Source organism: Topomyia yanbarensis, chromosome 3 (genome assembly GCF_030247195.1).
Source record: "Topomyia yanbarensis strain Yona2022 chromosome 3, ASM3024719v1, whole genome shotgun sequence".
Lineage (NCBI taxonomy): Eukaryota > Metazoa > Arthropoda > Insecta > Diptera > Culicidae > Topomyia > Topomyia yanbarensis.
In genome coordinates this window covers 1,905,773-1,919,884 of record NC_080672.1, presented here as the reverse complement: position 1 = coordinate 1,919,884, position 14,112 = coordinate 1,905,773, and the positions used below count along the sequence as shown (strand labels likewise).

At 44.5% G+C, this 14,112-nt stretch overlaps 1 protein-coding gene and 1 non-coding gene across 2 annotated transcripts; one reads left to right on the top strand and one right to left on the bottom strand.

The window, feature by feature from the left end:
• Nucleotides 1–446: 446 nt before the first annotated feature.
• On the top strand, nucleotides 447–519 carry Trnat-ugu (transfer RNA threonine (anticodon UGU)). The gene has a single exon. It is a non-coding gene; the product is annotated as a tRNA-Thr (tRNA).
• Nucleotides 520–662: 143 nt separating this feature from the next.
• Nucleotides 663–2,107, bottom strand: LOC131692614 (uncharacterized protein CG1161). Its single transcript, XM_058979773.1, has 4 exons — nucleotides 1,935–2,107; nucleotides 1,601–1,837; nucleotides 1,398–1,523; nucleotides 663–916 (listed from the first exon to the last, which is right to left on the bottom strand). Exons 1-4 carry the CDS (start codon nucleotides 1,995–1,997, stop codon nucleotides 761–763), a joined length of 582 nt encoding a protein of 193 aa, XP_058835756.1. The 5' UTR covers nucleotides 1,998–2,107; the 3' UTR covers nucleotides 663–760.
• Nucleotides 2,108–14,112: the final 12,005 nt, after the last annotated feature.

Genomic DNA, 14,112 nt, shown 5'->3' with positions numbered 1-14,112 from the left:
GTTGATGCAAAAATGGAAATTAAATGCATTTTTTCTAATTTGATGCAATTTATACATTCCTAGAGTGATCCTAGGAGCCGGTTATCTTCCAATTGTATTCCAATGACCGAGCCTTGCCCGAAAATTATTTTGCTGTTGAACAATGAATCTCATACAATAAAGTCTATGTTCATATGCTAAGAGCAGTCCCAAACAAATCCATCTTATGGTTACTAAGCAAAACACAGGTTTATTGTTCGGAATTTGTCAGAAATGGTTTTTAACTATTTCAAACCTATCTTAATGAAATTTTATATTTCAGGAACTATTTCAGAATCACTGTTGATCTATTTTTAGAGCATACAATGAGTGAAGTAACTCAGAACTCACGAAAGCATGCTATATCATGTGCAGCAAAATCGGATAAAATAAGCCGTACAACATTAGGTGCATTCCACATACAAATAGCCTCTTTAGCTCAGTTGGCAGAGCGCTGGTCTTGTAAACCAGCGGTCGTGAGTTCGATTCTCACAGGAGGCAAATTTTTTTGCTTTCTTCCATTTACGTTTTTAATAGACTTACAGTGGGGGTGTTAGACCTATTTTAACGTAATTGACTTATTTTTATATATTGATCCAGCGAAATTCAACATTGAATGAATTGAAAAAAAAACTAACAAATAGCCAAAGCAATATTCAGTACATTTATTGTTCTATTACAAATGTGTTTTCACCATCAACAGATTAACATAATTTTTCTACGTCGGACTGATTTAATGCCCTCAGTTCAGCATCGTGTGACGATCATAAATATTGCGCCGTTGCTCCCGCACCTGTCTCTTCCACTTATCCTGCGAGTGTCCAACCCGGTTAAGAACATTTCCGTCTCGCACCTGCATATCCTGGCTATGATTACCCACGGTAACTGAGGTGTCCTCCTGGAAATGAAAACACGAAATCGAAATAGAAAAATGAGAACATTTTCAAATGTGCCGTAAAAGTGTATCGTTCATCGAAATCCCTATGCAAACAATACTGATAAGTAGATATGAATGCCATGGCTCCCAGTAACAAAAATAACTAAAAATCGTAATTCGAACAATGAACAGTCTCGTTTATTGCTGATTCAGCCTTATTCTCGTCAATTGTGTTAGAACGCGAAAATTATGAGTATGCGGAACGAAATCTAATACTTATATGTAGAAATCATGCTTCGGCTCTCAATAAACGAACTCGTTCACGGTCCCTACTGCCAGGATAGTATTCCACACTATCACTATCGCTTTCCTCACTAACGACTGTCTGACTTGTGACTGAATTTCGACTATTACTAAACTTAACATTGTAATTATCTCGTTTGAAAAAGCGCTTGAAACTGTTACTACTACTATTATTATTATCACGAGAGGAGATATTCACATCTTCATTGGTGTGCTCCTGGTAGTTCGCCTTGACCCGTTTGTTCAGCAATGGATCCAAACACATCAGGAATAGCATGTATATCACCAGCAAGGAGATGATCCAGATCACAATAATGACTACCACCTGTTTTGAGAAGGAAAAGATGTCAGACCGCACTTATCTCGATATTCGAAGTGCCAGTAGCTTGCGATAAAACAAACCTTAATAATGGTGGTGTTTCTGTTCTCGTACTTGCAATCGCAGCGGGGACAAAATTCCTGCTCTTTGCCTTTGATTCTATCTGCTACCCTAGGCAAAATAACTCCGTCACAGTTGCACTTGTTGGGTGGGACATTGTCGATTATAAGCATCCGGTCTGAGTCATCTTCCGTGTTGTTGTTGACCGATTTGATGCTGGGGCAGATGCATTTGCAACGTTTGTCCTCGTAGGACTGAGCCTTTTTATCGATGCAGATAATTTCCGCAAATCAGGTTTGAAGGTAGAAAAATGGGTGTCATTTTAGGAAGGTTGTTTACATTTCACCGAATACTTACATTTGACCATGCTATCTGCAGCGATATGAGCAGCGTCAGTCCTAACACTACCGTTTTATGCATTTAAACTCAATAAAAACCTAATGTAATTAGTTACAAGAAGTAATAATGAAATTTACGTTTGGTGATTTTTTCTAATTTGACTTTCCTACAACTGACTGATGATTATTTTGTACTAAGTGAGCACTTGTGAGTGTCGGCCTGAGTTACTGTCATTTTTATAGCAATGTTGCCATCATCATCGCAACATTTCAGGCTGTTCAAAAATAATGGTTGGTATACACCTCTCGTGAAATGATGTGGCGATTTTTTTTTCTTTTCGCTAACGGGATTCAACCAATGTCGATAATTTCCAGGGTACGTTTCGGTTTTGGAATGAAAAAGTGAAACACGCGTGCTCGGTTACGGTATTAATCTAATTATCTATTCTATTCGAGGGGTCTAACAATCACATCATCGTGTAGACTGTCCCGTTCCTTTCAACTAAATATGAGCATTCACCTAGGGGCAGATCACTTGCAATGCATTTTTAAAAATCAGCGAAATTAAATGCATTTCTTTCCATCAAAATAGAAATTCGTAATGCATTTTGCAGCAACAAAAATAACTAAAAATCGTAATTCGAACAATGAACAGTCTCGTTTATTGCTAATTCAGCCTTATTCTCGTCAATTGTGTTAGAACGCGAAAATCATGAGTATGCGGAACTAGAAAAACTCTAGAAAGAGAACTGCGGAGACTCCATTTTGGGTCGATTGGATTCGCGTTTAGCTGTCAAAAAACGAATCCAATCGAACATTGCCTATCCTTATAACATTGGACGTGTTGCCATACAATGCCGGGGCATACGTTGCCAAAAATGCTGTTTTTTCTCCGCAGTTCTCTTACTATGAGTTTTTCTATGCGGAACGAAATCTAATACTTATACAGCGCAAATTCGTTAGTTGGGTGTTCGCTAGTTGGGCTGTTCGTTAGTTGGGTGTTCGCTAGTTGGGGCATGCTCCAACTAAAAGACACTCTTATGTCAAAACTGAAAGTCAAAAACTGATTGACGTTTGAATGTCATTGATTTCAAGAGGTTCATTGGTTGATTTCTGTGGCGATCCAGAAAAAATCATACTTTGAAATTCAATGGAATTTTATTTTTTGAATTCATATTTCGGAATGACTTTAGTGAAATAAATGTGTTAAATATTTCGCTTCTTCCATTCAACATCAATTAGTTTGAAAGTCATCTCTGATGTATTCAATCACATTATCCAATCTTTTTTAGCTAGTAACAACGTAGTATGTTTGTGCTTTATCGGCTTTTTCCCGACGGTGTATCCATTTCCTGTTTTATGTGAAGGAATTTATCAAAAAATAATTGATGGCAAAAAGAACACTAATGACATACTTTGTCACAAAAAAACAACTTTAAACTGGTCACAAAAAAACAACTTTTATGAAAGAAAACAAAAAAATCAGCGTTTCCCTTGGGTAATTTTTGTCAGCTGTCAGTTGCCCCAATTAACGGATACGATTCGCTAGTTGGGGCGCAGTCGTGACCCAACTAACGAATTTGCGCTGTATGTAGAGAGTTAACTAGAAATCATGCTTCGGCTCTCAATAAAAGAACTCGTTCACGGTCCCTACTGCCAGGATAGTGTTCCACACTATCACTATCGCTATCCTCACTAACGACTGTCTGACTTGTGACTGAATTTCGACTATTATTAAATTTAACATTGTAATAATTGTAATGTAATTGTAATAATTATCTCGTTTGAAAAAGTGCTTGAAACTGTTACCACTACTATAGTTATTAGGGTTTTGATGTCTTACACGCAACGCAAAATACATTGCACGCAACGCAAAATGCATTACGAATTTCTATTTTGATGGAAAGAAATGCATTTAATTTCGCTGATTTTTAAAAATACATCACAAGTGATCTGCCCCTAGGCATTCACCATGTTTATTTTTAATTTCAGCCAGCACCCAAGCTTTGGTAGGATGACGTACTTAAAGAGAAAACAGCTGGCGAGTTGATTTATCGTACTGGTACTTTACCCTTCGTCTATTAGCTTAACTAACTTCTGGTATACATCCGAAACAGTACACGGCATAAGGTTCATTGCTGACATGGGAACCTCACATGTTGTGTTCCGAGAGAACAACCTTGATACCGGGCTGGATTCAAGTTTGATTAGTGTATTCCTCCAGTTCAGTAACCTAAGCCAGAAGTCTTGCTTGGAATCCTCAGCTTTCTTGATTAGTTTTCTTGCAATTTTTACTGCGGCCTTTCGGTTCTACACATGCCAAGAAAAGTTCCTTTTGCATAAATCCACCTTAGTATGCATTCTTAGATCTGATAGTAAATGGTCAGAGTAATGATCTACCGTTACAAGAAATTCATTATCCTAGGCCAAAAAATGTTTGCGCGTGCTAACTTGCGGAACTTGAGTGTCCCATCTACACCTGATTGTGCACCCGATCAATCATTATACGTCACAATGTTAGAGGAATTATTATTTTCTCGTTTCGTAACACCATTCCATCTTGAAACGCCACTTCGTCCTGATATTTAAAATACATTTTCGCCTGGGCCGGCACACCATCTGTGGTTTTCAGCAATCCTCTGCGAATATAATCTGTTCCATCGCTGTTCATCGCTAGCAGTATGATTATGTATGATTTCCGAAATTCGTTCACTGGATACATTCAGTTAATGCTGCAAATCTACATCTTCTACGATAGTAAATATTTTATACATGTACTGCTTCATCATGCAAGCAGATATAACCCTCGAAAACAGTTCTTCGCCCGCTTTAACGGTAATTTAAAAAATATTTTTAGTTGGGAATGCAGTCGCATATGCGATTATGGTGCCACTGACATCCTCATAGTTCACAGTCGACCGACGAAATCGGGTGCTTCGGGGTAGACCGATTATTTGACCGACCAAGTTGGGTTTCGTCGGTGAACAATTGCACCTCTGTGTAAATCTAGTTCTAGTTTTAAACTACCAAATAATCGATCGATTTCAGTAGATTTCGTCGGTCGTATTTAATGGGGTGTCGAGTCGACAGACGCCCATGTTAAACCCCCATAAGAGTCGGTGCAACAATCGACCAATCAATTGGTGACATACGCGGCCGATTGCGCCGACGCAAACCGATTTAGTCGGTAGCGAAATCGGGAGGGTTTTCTATGGGGTAGTAAAAGATTGTCCCCGAGTCTGAGGAATACATTGATACCAGGTTTGCAGATATTTGAATTCTATGCAGATTTTTGTAGACTTCATGATATAAATTGGGATACTATAGAACAGGTTTTGAAAACAGAGTACAATTTTGTGGTGAGTTGCTATTTATCTACTTGTCTGGATGGTAGCTACGCATTCCCGAACCTCTGGATGTTAGTTCCATCGAGGCTTTCTCGCCCACCCACACCATATAGAATAGACGGCAAGTTTAACACGAGTAATCTAGAACAAAGTTTCAATAGCCACCGCTCGCCAGCATCTATTTTAACCCACCTAGTCACCTCATTATCAGTAGTAGAGCAATTGCCACTCTACAATACTTCGGCAGCTTGACCGCTGGGGAATTCGAGGAAACCGTGGCCTCTATGTACAGAGCTTCCTACAAAACCACCAATTCCGGGTCGGATTCAGCGGCAGCGAATCTAGAACTTACACCGGGGAAAACAGAATATCCCGGGATCCGTGCTGGCGGTCACCCTTTTCCTCATCAGCATGAACTCCATATTTGTCACCCTCCCCAAGGGTATATTCATCTTCGTCTACGCCAACGACATAGTAGTAGTGGTTGTGACGGGAAGGACTACGAACTGCAGTCGACGCCATCTTCAAGTGGGCAACCTCTGTCGGCTTCCGGCTTTCCACATCTAAAAGCTGTTATATCCACTGTTACGTTAGTTAAAATAATAGTCAAGTTTGATGATTCGGCAATATGTGTGTAATAAAATATTCAACCATCGACATGAGGGTGACACCGGCTGAACCAGACGAAGGAAATACTGAAGGGCTGGTGGCTTGAAAGGAACGGCGAGCAAAATATTGTCTTGAGCAAGCAGTTTGACAGCAGACAATTTCCGCTCAGGACAGACTTCACTTGGTTCTGACACGCGAAGAAAAAAGATCGGGCGAGAATATGGTGGTCGTAGATGCGACACCGGCACAATTTTTTTCGGGAGAAGATTTTAACGCGTGTGAAAAAACTCGTCGGAAAATTGTCGTCGCGAGTGAAACTTTCTCAGCAGTGACAGCTCGGACAATAGTGGTGACCCAATCTGGAGGGAGCAGGCCAGAACTGTGACAAAAGAGCGTGCTAGTCTTCCCACGCAGCCGTTGGACAATCGGACCGAGCACGTACCGCCACAACCTGAAGGAAAAGTGTCGCATCGGTCTGAGCGAGCAAGTGATTGTGTCGTGAGTGGGAGAACCGGATCACGAGCGACCTTCTCGGAGCATGGTCCGAATACGGTGAAGCACATCGAGAGCCGAAACGAGATACGCCATCCACTGCCCGACCAGTCTGCACGGTGAAGGGCGAACCGCGTGGTCAACGGCAGCCATCGATTTGGAGCCAGACTGGAACACAGTGAACGTCACGTGGAGCGCCGGCATCCACGACATAATGAAGAAGGCCACGTCGTTCACCGGGTAAGTTCACCCTAGCCCTCTGGGCACCTTTTTATTTACACATATCATCATGACTGAATTCCGGCGTCCAGGGGCACGCACGTGAATGTACTTTTGGGCTACCGAGCAAAGTTTATAACACCACCTTTGCGCCTCATTCTATCGAGCCACTGACCGCCCGATCCAAATAGCCGATTCTCAAATAGCCTAAGGAACCGATCATTCTTGGAGTCACACTGGAGCGGAAACATTCGGAGGGTGAAGAAAGAATACGCCTACCGCAAAAAGCTGGTACAGAGCATATGTTTCCGGCGTCCGAAGTGCAATAGGAACATTGGACTCCACATAAGTGAAGCACTGATCCATAGCCAGATATATTATGGAATCTTGATCACCGGAAAAAACACAGAAAGGATTAACCACATCCTGGCCCCACTCTACCACGGGTCCATCCGCATCGCATCGAAGTCACTATCGAGCACACCAGCGAAAAACCTGCGTAGAGACCGTCGTCCTACCACTCCGCTAGAAAATCCCCCTAATGATCCTCCGGCGTGCGCTGAACGTCCTAGAACGAACGTACGGAGGTGCCCCACCCCCTACTCGTCAGGCTGCATCGGATATGGCCCCGTCTTTGGAAGCCAACCTCCCCACATTGACATATGGTCGACAATGACTGGGCAGTGCGTAAGCCTCTCGTACCTGAAGGCATAAAATAGACCCCACTTGCGGTCCTTAGCTTCCTGCCCAGTAACTCCTAGCCCTGGCCTCCTCGTGGCGTCGACTGGGACACGAGTAACCTTAGTGAAGATCGGGTAACCAACCCCGGTGGGAACTTTGGTCGTATGCTGGCAGGGAAGGGGGGGTTACCCTTCTTCGGAAGGTGTAAACCTGTCCTGGTGCCCAGGTGGGACCTTAAGCAGTCCTGGCACGATGGCCCACCGGCGAGACAGGTGGTTGGCGTAGGCCCTATAAGCCACCCCTTAAAAAACCCACATAACGAACAATACAGAAGAGAATACGACCCAGAACAATCGGCAACGACCCAGGCGACGAATAAAGGATCACGATTGGAAACTCGGAACATGGAACTGCAGATCGCTCGGCTTCGCAGGATGTGACAGGATAATCTACGACGAGCTACACCCCCGCAACTTCGATATCGTGGCGCTGCAGGAACTTTGTTGGACGGGACAGAAGGTGTGGAAAAGCGGGCATCGAGCGGCTACCTTCTACCAGAGCTGTGGTACAACCAACGAGCTGGGCACCGGCTTCATAGTGCTGGGCAAGATGCGCCAACGTTTGATCGGGTGGCAGCCGATCAACGCAAGGATGTGCAAGTTGAGGATCAAAGGCCGTTTCTTCAACTACAGCATCATCAACGTGCACTGCCCACACGAAGGGAGACCCGACGACGAGAAAGAAGCGTTCTACATGCAGCTGGAGCAGACATACGACGGTTGCCCTCTGCGAGACGTGAAAATTGTCATCGGCGACATGAACGCACAGGTAGGAAGGGAGGCAATGTACAGACCGGTGATCGGGCCTAACAGCCTGCATTCCGTATCAAATGACAACGGCCAACGATGTGTGAACTTCGCAGCCTCCCGTGGAATGGTAGTCCGAAGCACCTTCTTCCCTCGCAAAGATATCCACAAAGTCACCTGGAGATCACCGGACCAAGTAACAAAAAATCAAATCGACCACGTTCTAATCGACGGTAGATTCTTCTTGGACATCACAAACGTCCGCACTTATCGCAGTGCGAATATAGATTCGGACCACCACCTGGTTGTAGTATGCTTACGCTCAAAACTTTCGACAGTGCATAGCTCTCGTCGAAGCCGAACGCCGCGGCTAAACATCGAGCGGCTACAAGATGGCAGAGTGGCTCAAGAATACGCGCAGCAGTTGGAAGTGGCACTACCAACGGAAGAGCAGCTAGGCGCAGTTGCCCTTGAAGATGGCTGGAGAGATATCCGATCCGCCATAGGTAGCACCGCAGCCACTGCACTAGGTACGGTGGGCCCGGACCGAAGAAGCGACTGGTACGACGGCGAATGCGAGCAGTTAGTCGAAGAGAAGAATGCAGCATGGGCGAGAATGCTGCCACACCGCACGAGGGCGAACGAGGCGCGATATAAACAGGCACGGAACAGGCAGAACTCGGTTTTCCGGACCAAAAAGCGCCAGCAGGAAGACCGAGATCGCGAAGCGATGGATCAGCTGTACCGCGCTAAAGACACACGGAAATTCTACGAGAAGTTGAACCGCTCGCGCAGGGGCCACGTACCACAGGCCGACATGTGCAGAGATACAAACGGGAATCTTCTCACGGACCAGTGTGAGGTGATCCAGAGGTGGCGGCAGCACTACGAAGAACACCTGAACGGCGATGCAGCAGACGATGAGGATGGCATGGTAACGCACCTGGGAGCACGCGCGGAAGACATTACACTACCGGCTCCGGATCTCCAAGAAATCCAGGAGGAGATTAGCCGGCTCAAAACTAATAAAGCCACTGGGGTTGACCAAATACCAAGCGAGCTACTAAAACACGGTGGCGAGCCACTGGCTAAAGCGCTGCACTGGGTGATTACCAAGATTTGGGAGGAGGAGATTTTACCGGAGGAGTGGATGGAAGGTGTCGTGTGTCCTATCTACAAAAAGGGCGACAAGCTGGATTGCTGTAATTACCGAGCAATCACTCTGCTGAACGCCGCCTACAAGGTACTCTCCCAAATACTATGCCGTCGACTATCACCAATTGCAAGAGAGTTCGTGGGGCAGTACCAGGCGGGTTTCATGAGCGAACGATCTACCACGGACCAGGTGTTCGCTCTTCGTCAAGTACTGCAGAAATGCCGCGAGTACAATGTGCCCATACATCATTTGTTCATCGACTTCAAAGCCGCATACGACACTATCGATCGAGATCAGCTATGGCAGATTATGCACGAGTACGGATTCCCGGACAAACTGACGCGATTAGTGAAGGCGACGATGGATCGGGTGATGTGCGTAGTACGTGTCTCAGAGACGCTCTCGAGTCCCTTCGAATCACGCTGAGGGTTACGGCAAGGTGATGGTCTCTCGTGTCTGTTATTCAACATCGCGCTGGAAGGTGTAATAAGAAGAGCAGGGATCGACACGAGTGGTACGATTTTCACAAAGTCCGTTCAGCTACTTGGCTTCGCCGATGACGTTGATATTATTGCACGAAACTTTGAGAAGATGGAGGAAGCCTACATCAGACTGAAAAGACTTGCCATGTTCACGAGAAGAGAATGAGAACCGCCCGCTTCGAGTTTGCATCGGTGGCGACGAAATCGAGGTGGTTGAAGAGTTCGTGTACTTGGGCTCACTGGTGACTGCCGACAATGATACCAGCAGAGAGATTCGTAGACGCATCGTGGCAGGAAATCGTGCTTACTTTGGCCTCCGCAAGACACTTCGGTCGAACAGAATTCGCCGTCGCACGAAGTTGACCATCTACAAGACGCTGATTAGACCGGTAGTTCTCTACGGGCACGAGACCTGGACCATGCTCGTGGAGGACCAACGCGCACTTGGTGTCTTCGAACGGAAAGTGCTGCGTACCATCTACGGTGGAGTGCAGATGGAAGACGGCACATGGAGACGGCGAATGAACCATGAGCTGCATCAGCTGTTGGGGGAGCCGCCCATCTGTCATACCGCGAAAATCGGACGACTACGGTGGGCCGGGCACGTAGCCAGAATGTCGGACAATAGCCCGGTGAAAACGGTTCTCAATTGCAATCCGACCGGTACAAGAAGACGTGGCGCGCAGCGAGCACGATGGATCGACCAGGTGGAAGACGATTTGCGGACCCTTCGCAGACTGCGTGGCTGGCGACGCGCGGCTATGGACCGAGTGGAATGGAGGAATCTTTTGTATACGGCACAGGCCACTTCGGCCTTAATCTGTTAATAAATAAATAAACATTGACATATCCCTGACCCAGACCGTCCGGGCCGGAGATGCCCTCGAAGTTGCGCGGTACAGAGGTGCTTCTTGAATCAACCCGCAGGAAGGATGGTGAAGCAGGAGTCGGAGTCAGCAACTACGGAACAGGCTCATCTCATGCTCTTTATTTTCGGCTTCTTTGACACCATTTAAACCGATACCCAGCACGTTTACTGCAGCAACGGACTTGCACAACAAGACGGCAAAAGAGGCGGACAACCCTCACCCTCGCACCGGCACGGCCAAGACACCCGGACTCAAACCACCAGATACCGACCCCTCAGTATATACCAGATAATTCTCATATAACAATAATATGTAACTATAATTTTTGTAATTATTTTAATTTTACGGGCGAATTGTCTCAAAAACTCAACGTAGGGGTTAGGTATTTTTTACATAGAATGTGAATGCAAAATTTGAAACAAATCGATTTTGAATGGCAGTTACCACCACAAATCTTGTTTTTTCCAGAGATGTTCTACAAAAATCTTCGTTACCGAGTCGTTTGTCGATATTTTTGCATAGAAAAATTATAGAATTGAAATGAAACACTATAATGTACAAAAGTTTCGGTCAATTCGCTTCACGAAAAGTTTTAAAAACAATCACAACAAAAGTGTTTTTTACGCTGAAAACCCTTAACGCCCCTTAAATTGGTGACTGATTATCCTAGGGTGAGAGTATGAGGAGATGAATCCAATTAAATTTTGACGCGCATTGTTTTTAAAAAATGATAGAGAGGAGAGACAAGGTTGTAACCCGCCAGGGTAACAATTTGGCACTGGGTGGAAATAAACCTGTTTTGTGGATACACTCCGTAGAGTGTATTTGTTTACGTCAATTATGCTCACCGCTGTTCACATTTAATTTTAGTTGAAAATTTTTGTTCATTTTCGCGTTTGGGAACGATTTCGTTCGAACAGATAAGTTAGATAAGTTTTGTTTTATGTTTGAATATTAATAACATAGGGCTTAGGTAGGTCACCGCTCTCCGCTTGCTGTAAAATTGTTTGCTGGTTGTGCCGCAAGGGAGATGGCACCTATGCGGCGGTGCAGTTTTGTGGTGTTGGGTGTTTCGGTCGAGTAGAAAAGTGTAGAAGAAAGTGACGAACAACAGCCACGAACAGATGTTCGAATTTTTTTTTTGTTGACAGTTTTCCGCCACCGTAGCAGAAGTTCAGAGCACGCAAGCGACTGCAAGCTAAATCCGTCGATGTATCAATGTGTGGTCCGGACATTCGTGAAAAGTCCCTGGTGTAAGGTAGCCGAAACGGAGAACTAACCGCCTGTGCCGTTCTCACTGTGGAGGATTAGCCGAACGAACCTAGCTCTCCTCCACAGTTAATCGACAAGGAGAACGATGCCGGACGGACAAAGGTTCCCCCTGAGGTAGATCACTGCTGTGCTTACCTGGGCCATTCACGGGAATAGACCGGACCCAGCGATTATTCGCCCCGTCATTAGAGGAGGTTTCAACCAAAGAGCAAAGCTCACCTCCCTAGCTAAAAGTTAAGAACCGCTGCTGGAGCTGCCGGGAGAACTCGGACGCTGTAATCCCGGCCGGTCGGAAGAAACCGCCAATCTTTTCCTCCCAGCCGTAGCAGATTTCCAGCAGTAGCAGTGGAGAAAGTTTGAGAACAATAAACACGGTAAAATTCAGTATATTTGTTTTTCCTTGTTTGTTTGTTTACATACGAAAATAAGATATTCTTGTACCTAGGCCGTTCTGACAAAAGGGTCTGCTGGGCAAATAAGAACCCGAATATTGGGCAACTCGCTATTTACACGGTAAGCCAGGATGTCTCTAACAGGAACATGGATTGGTCTTCCTCGGACGTGTAAAAAATCTACTAATCGGGATCTGGCTTCACGATTTTCAGTGCACGACCAAACAACATGCTCAATGTCGTGGTAACCTTCTCAAAAGTCACAATGATTGCCACCTGCGAACTCAATAGGCGGAAACGCGCATCTAAAATATAATGAGTGGACATGAATGAGCATAGCCATCAAACGGATGAAGTCCCGATTTACATCTAGCCCTTTTGAACCGCATGCCTTCGTTGATACATTAGGAATAATTGAGTGTAGCCACTGTCCCAGATCTCCATTGTTCCAAGATGTTTGCCAACTAGCAAACGTTCTCTGATGAGAAGCGCTATAAAATTCATTGTAAGCGATGGGTCTTTCATATATTACACCATCTAGTGCACACCATCATCTGCATGTTATCTTAGAATGCATGGGCTGACAATACAATTATCAATGTCATTCACGTAATAACAACAACCTTGTGGAAGGCTCATGAAATTATTCCGAATGTTGCCAAATCACCATATGAAAATTTTACGAATCTGACAATGAATTGTATAAATAATTATTTAATATCGATGAAAGACCACATTGTTGAAGGTTCTCAGAGAGAACATCAATGGAAACTGAGTCGAATGTTCATTGTATGTCCAGGAACATCGACGCCATTCGTTCTTTTTTTTGCGTTAGCTAGTTGGATTTCTAACGATAGTAGCGCCAGACAATCATTCGTTCCCTTTCCCCTCCGAAAACCTAACTGGGTATGTGATAGCAAGCCATTCGCCTTAACCAAATTGTCGAGACGTCAAAGAATTTTTTTTTTTCAAAAATTTCCTGATGCAGGATAGCATTGCAATCGGTCGATACGAGTTATGATCGGAGGATGGCTTTCCCGATTTTGGAATGGCGATAACTCTCACTTGTCTCCAGTCACGCGGGACAATGTTCTGCTCAAGAAATTTGTTGAATACAATCAACTTTTTTGCTAGGTCAGACAGATTCTTAACTATGTTCAATTTAATTCTGTCTGGACTCGGAGTATTATTGTTGCATGAGAGGATGAGCATGAGCAATTGAAAATTCAATCATTTTCAAAGGCGAATCTATGGAATCGTTACTTGTGAGAAAATCACGAATGATTTTCTGCACAGCAGCAGAATCTGGACAAACTTTCTTAGCTTCATACGCATCTGAGCACTCTTTGTCCCACCAAGGATTGTTGAGACATTCACCGAAACGTACACGCCGCTCCAACTGCGCTTACTAAATGCCGCTCTAAGGTTGCCAGCCAGTTTTTGGTGTTACTAGTACTTGTATTTGTATTTGCGGGAGTTATAAGCTTTCTATTTTGGTGTAAACGCGAGGACAATTTTTAACCAGTATTGATAAGTATAGCTTATTAAACCAATTTTTTTAAATTCTGTGAACTAAAAAAAATTGAATATTACTGAACGTGGTGAATTTGGCACCACTTGCATCTGGTAAACTCAACCTGCCCAAAACGTTGCATAACGCAGGGCTGGTTTTTGAAACAAGTTGTGTTCTCATTCAGCCCTTCGTTAGGCAAAATGACAGAATGAAGCGCGGCCATTCCTTTCGATTGGGAAAGGCCGCGTCGAATTTTGGGTAAATGTGCTAATATTTATTCTTAAAAGTTTCTGGACCAAAAACGATTTGAAACCAATGGGCCCGTTGGGATATAAATAAACAAAAATATAAGTACAAAC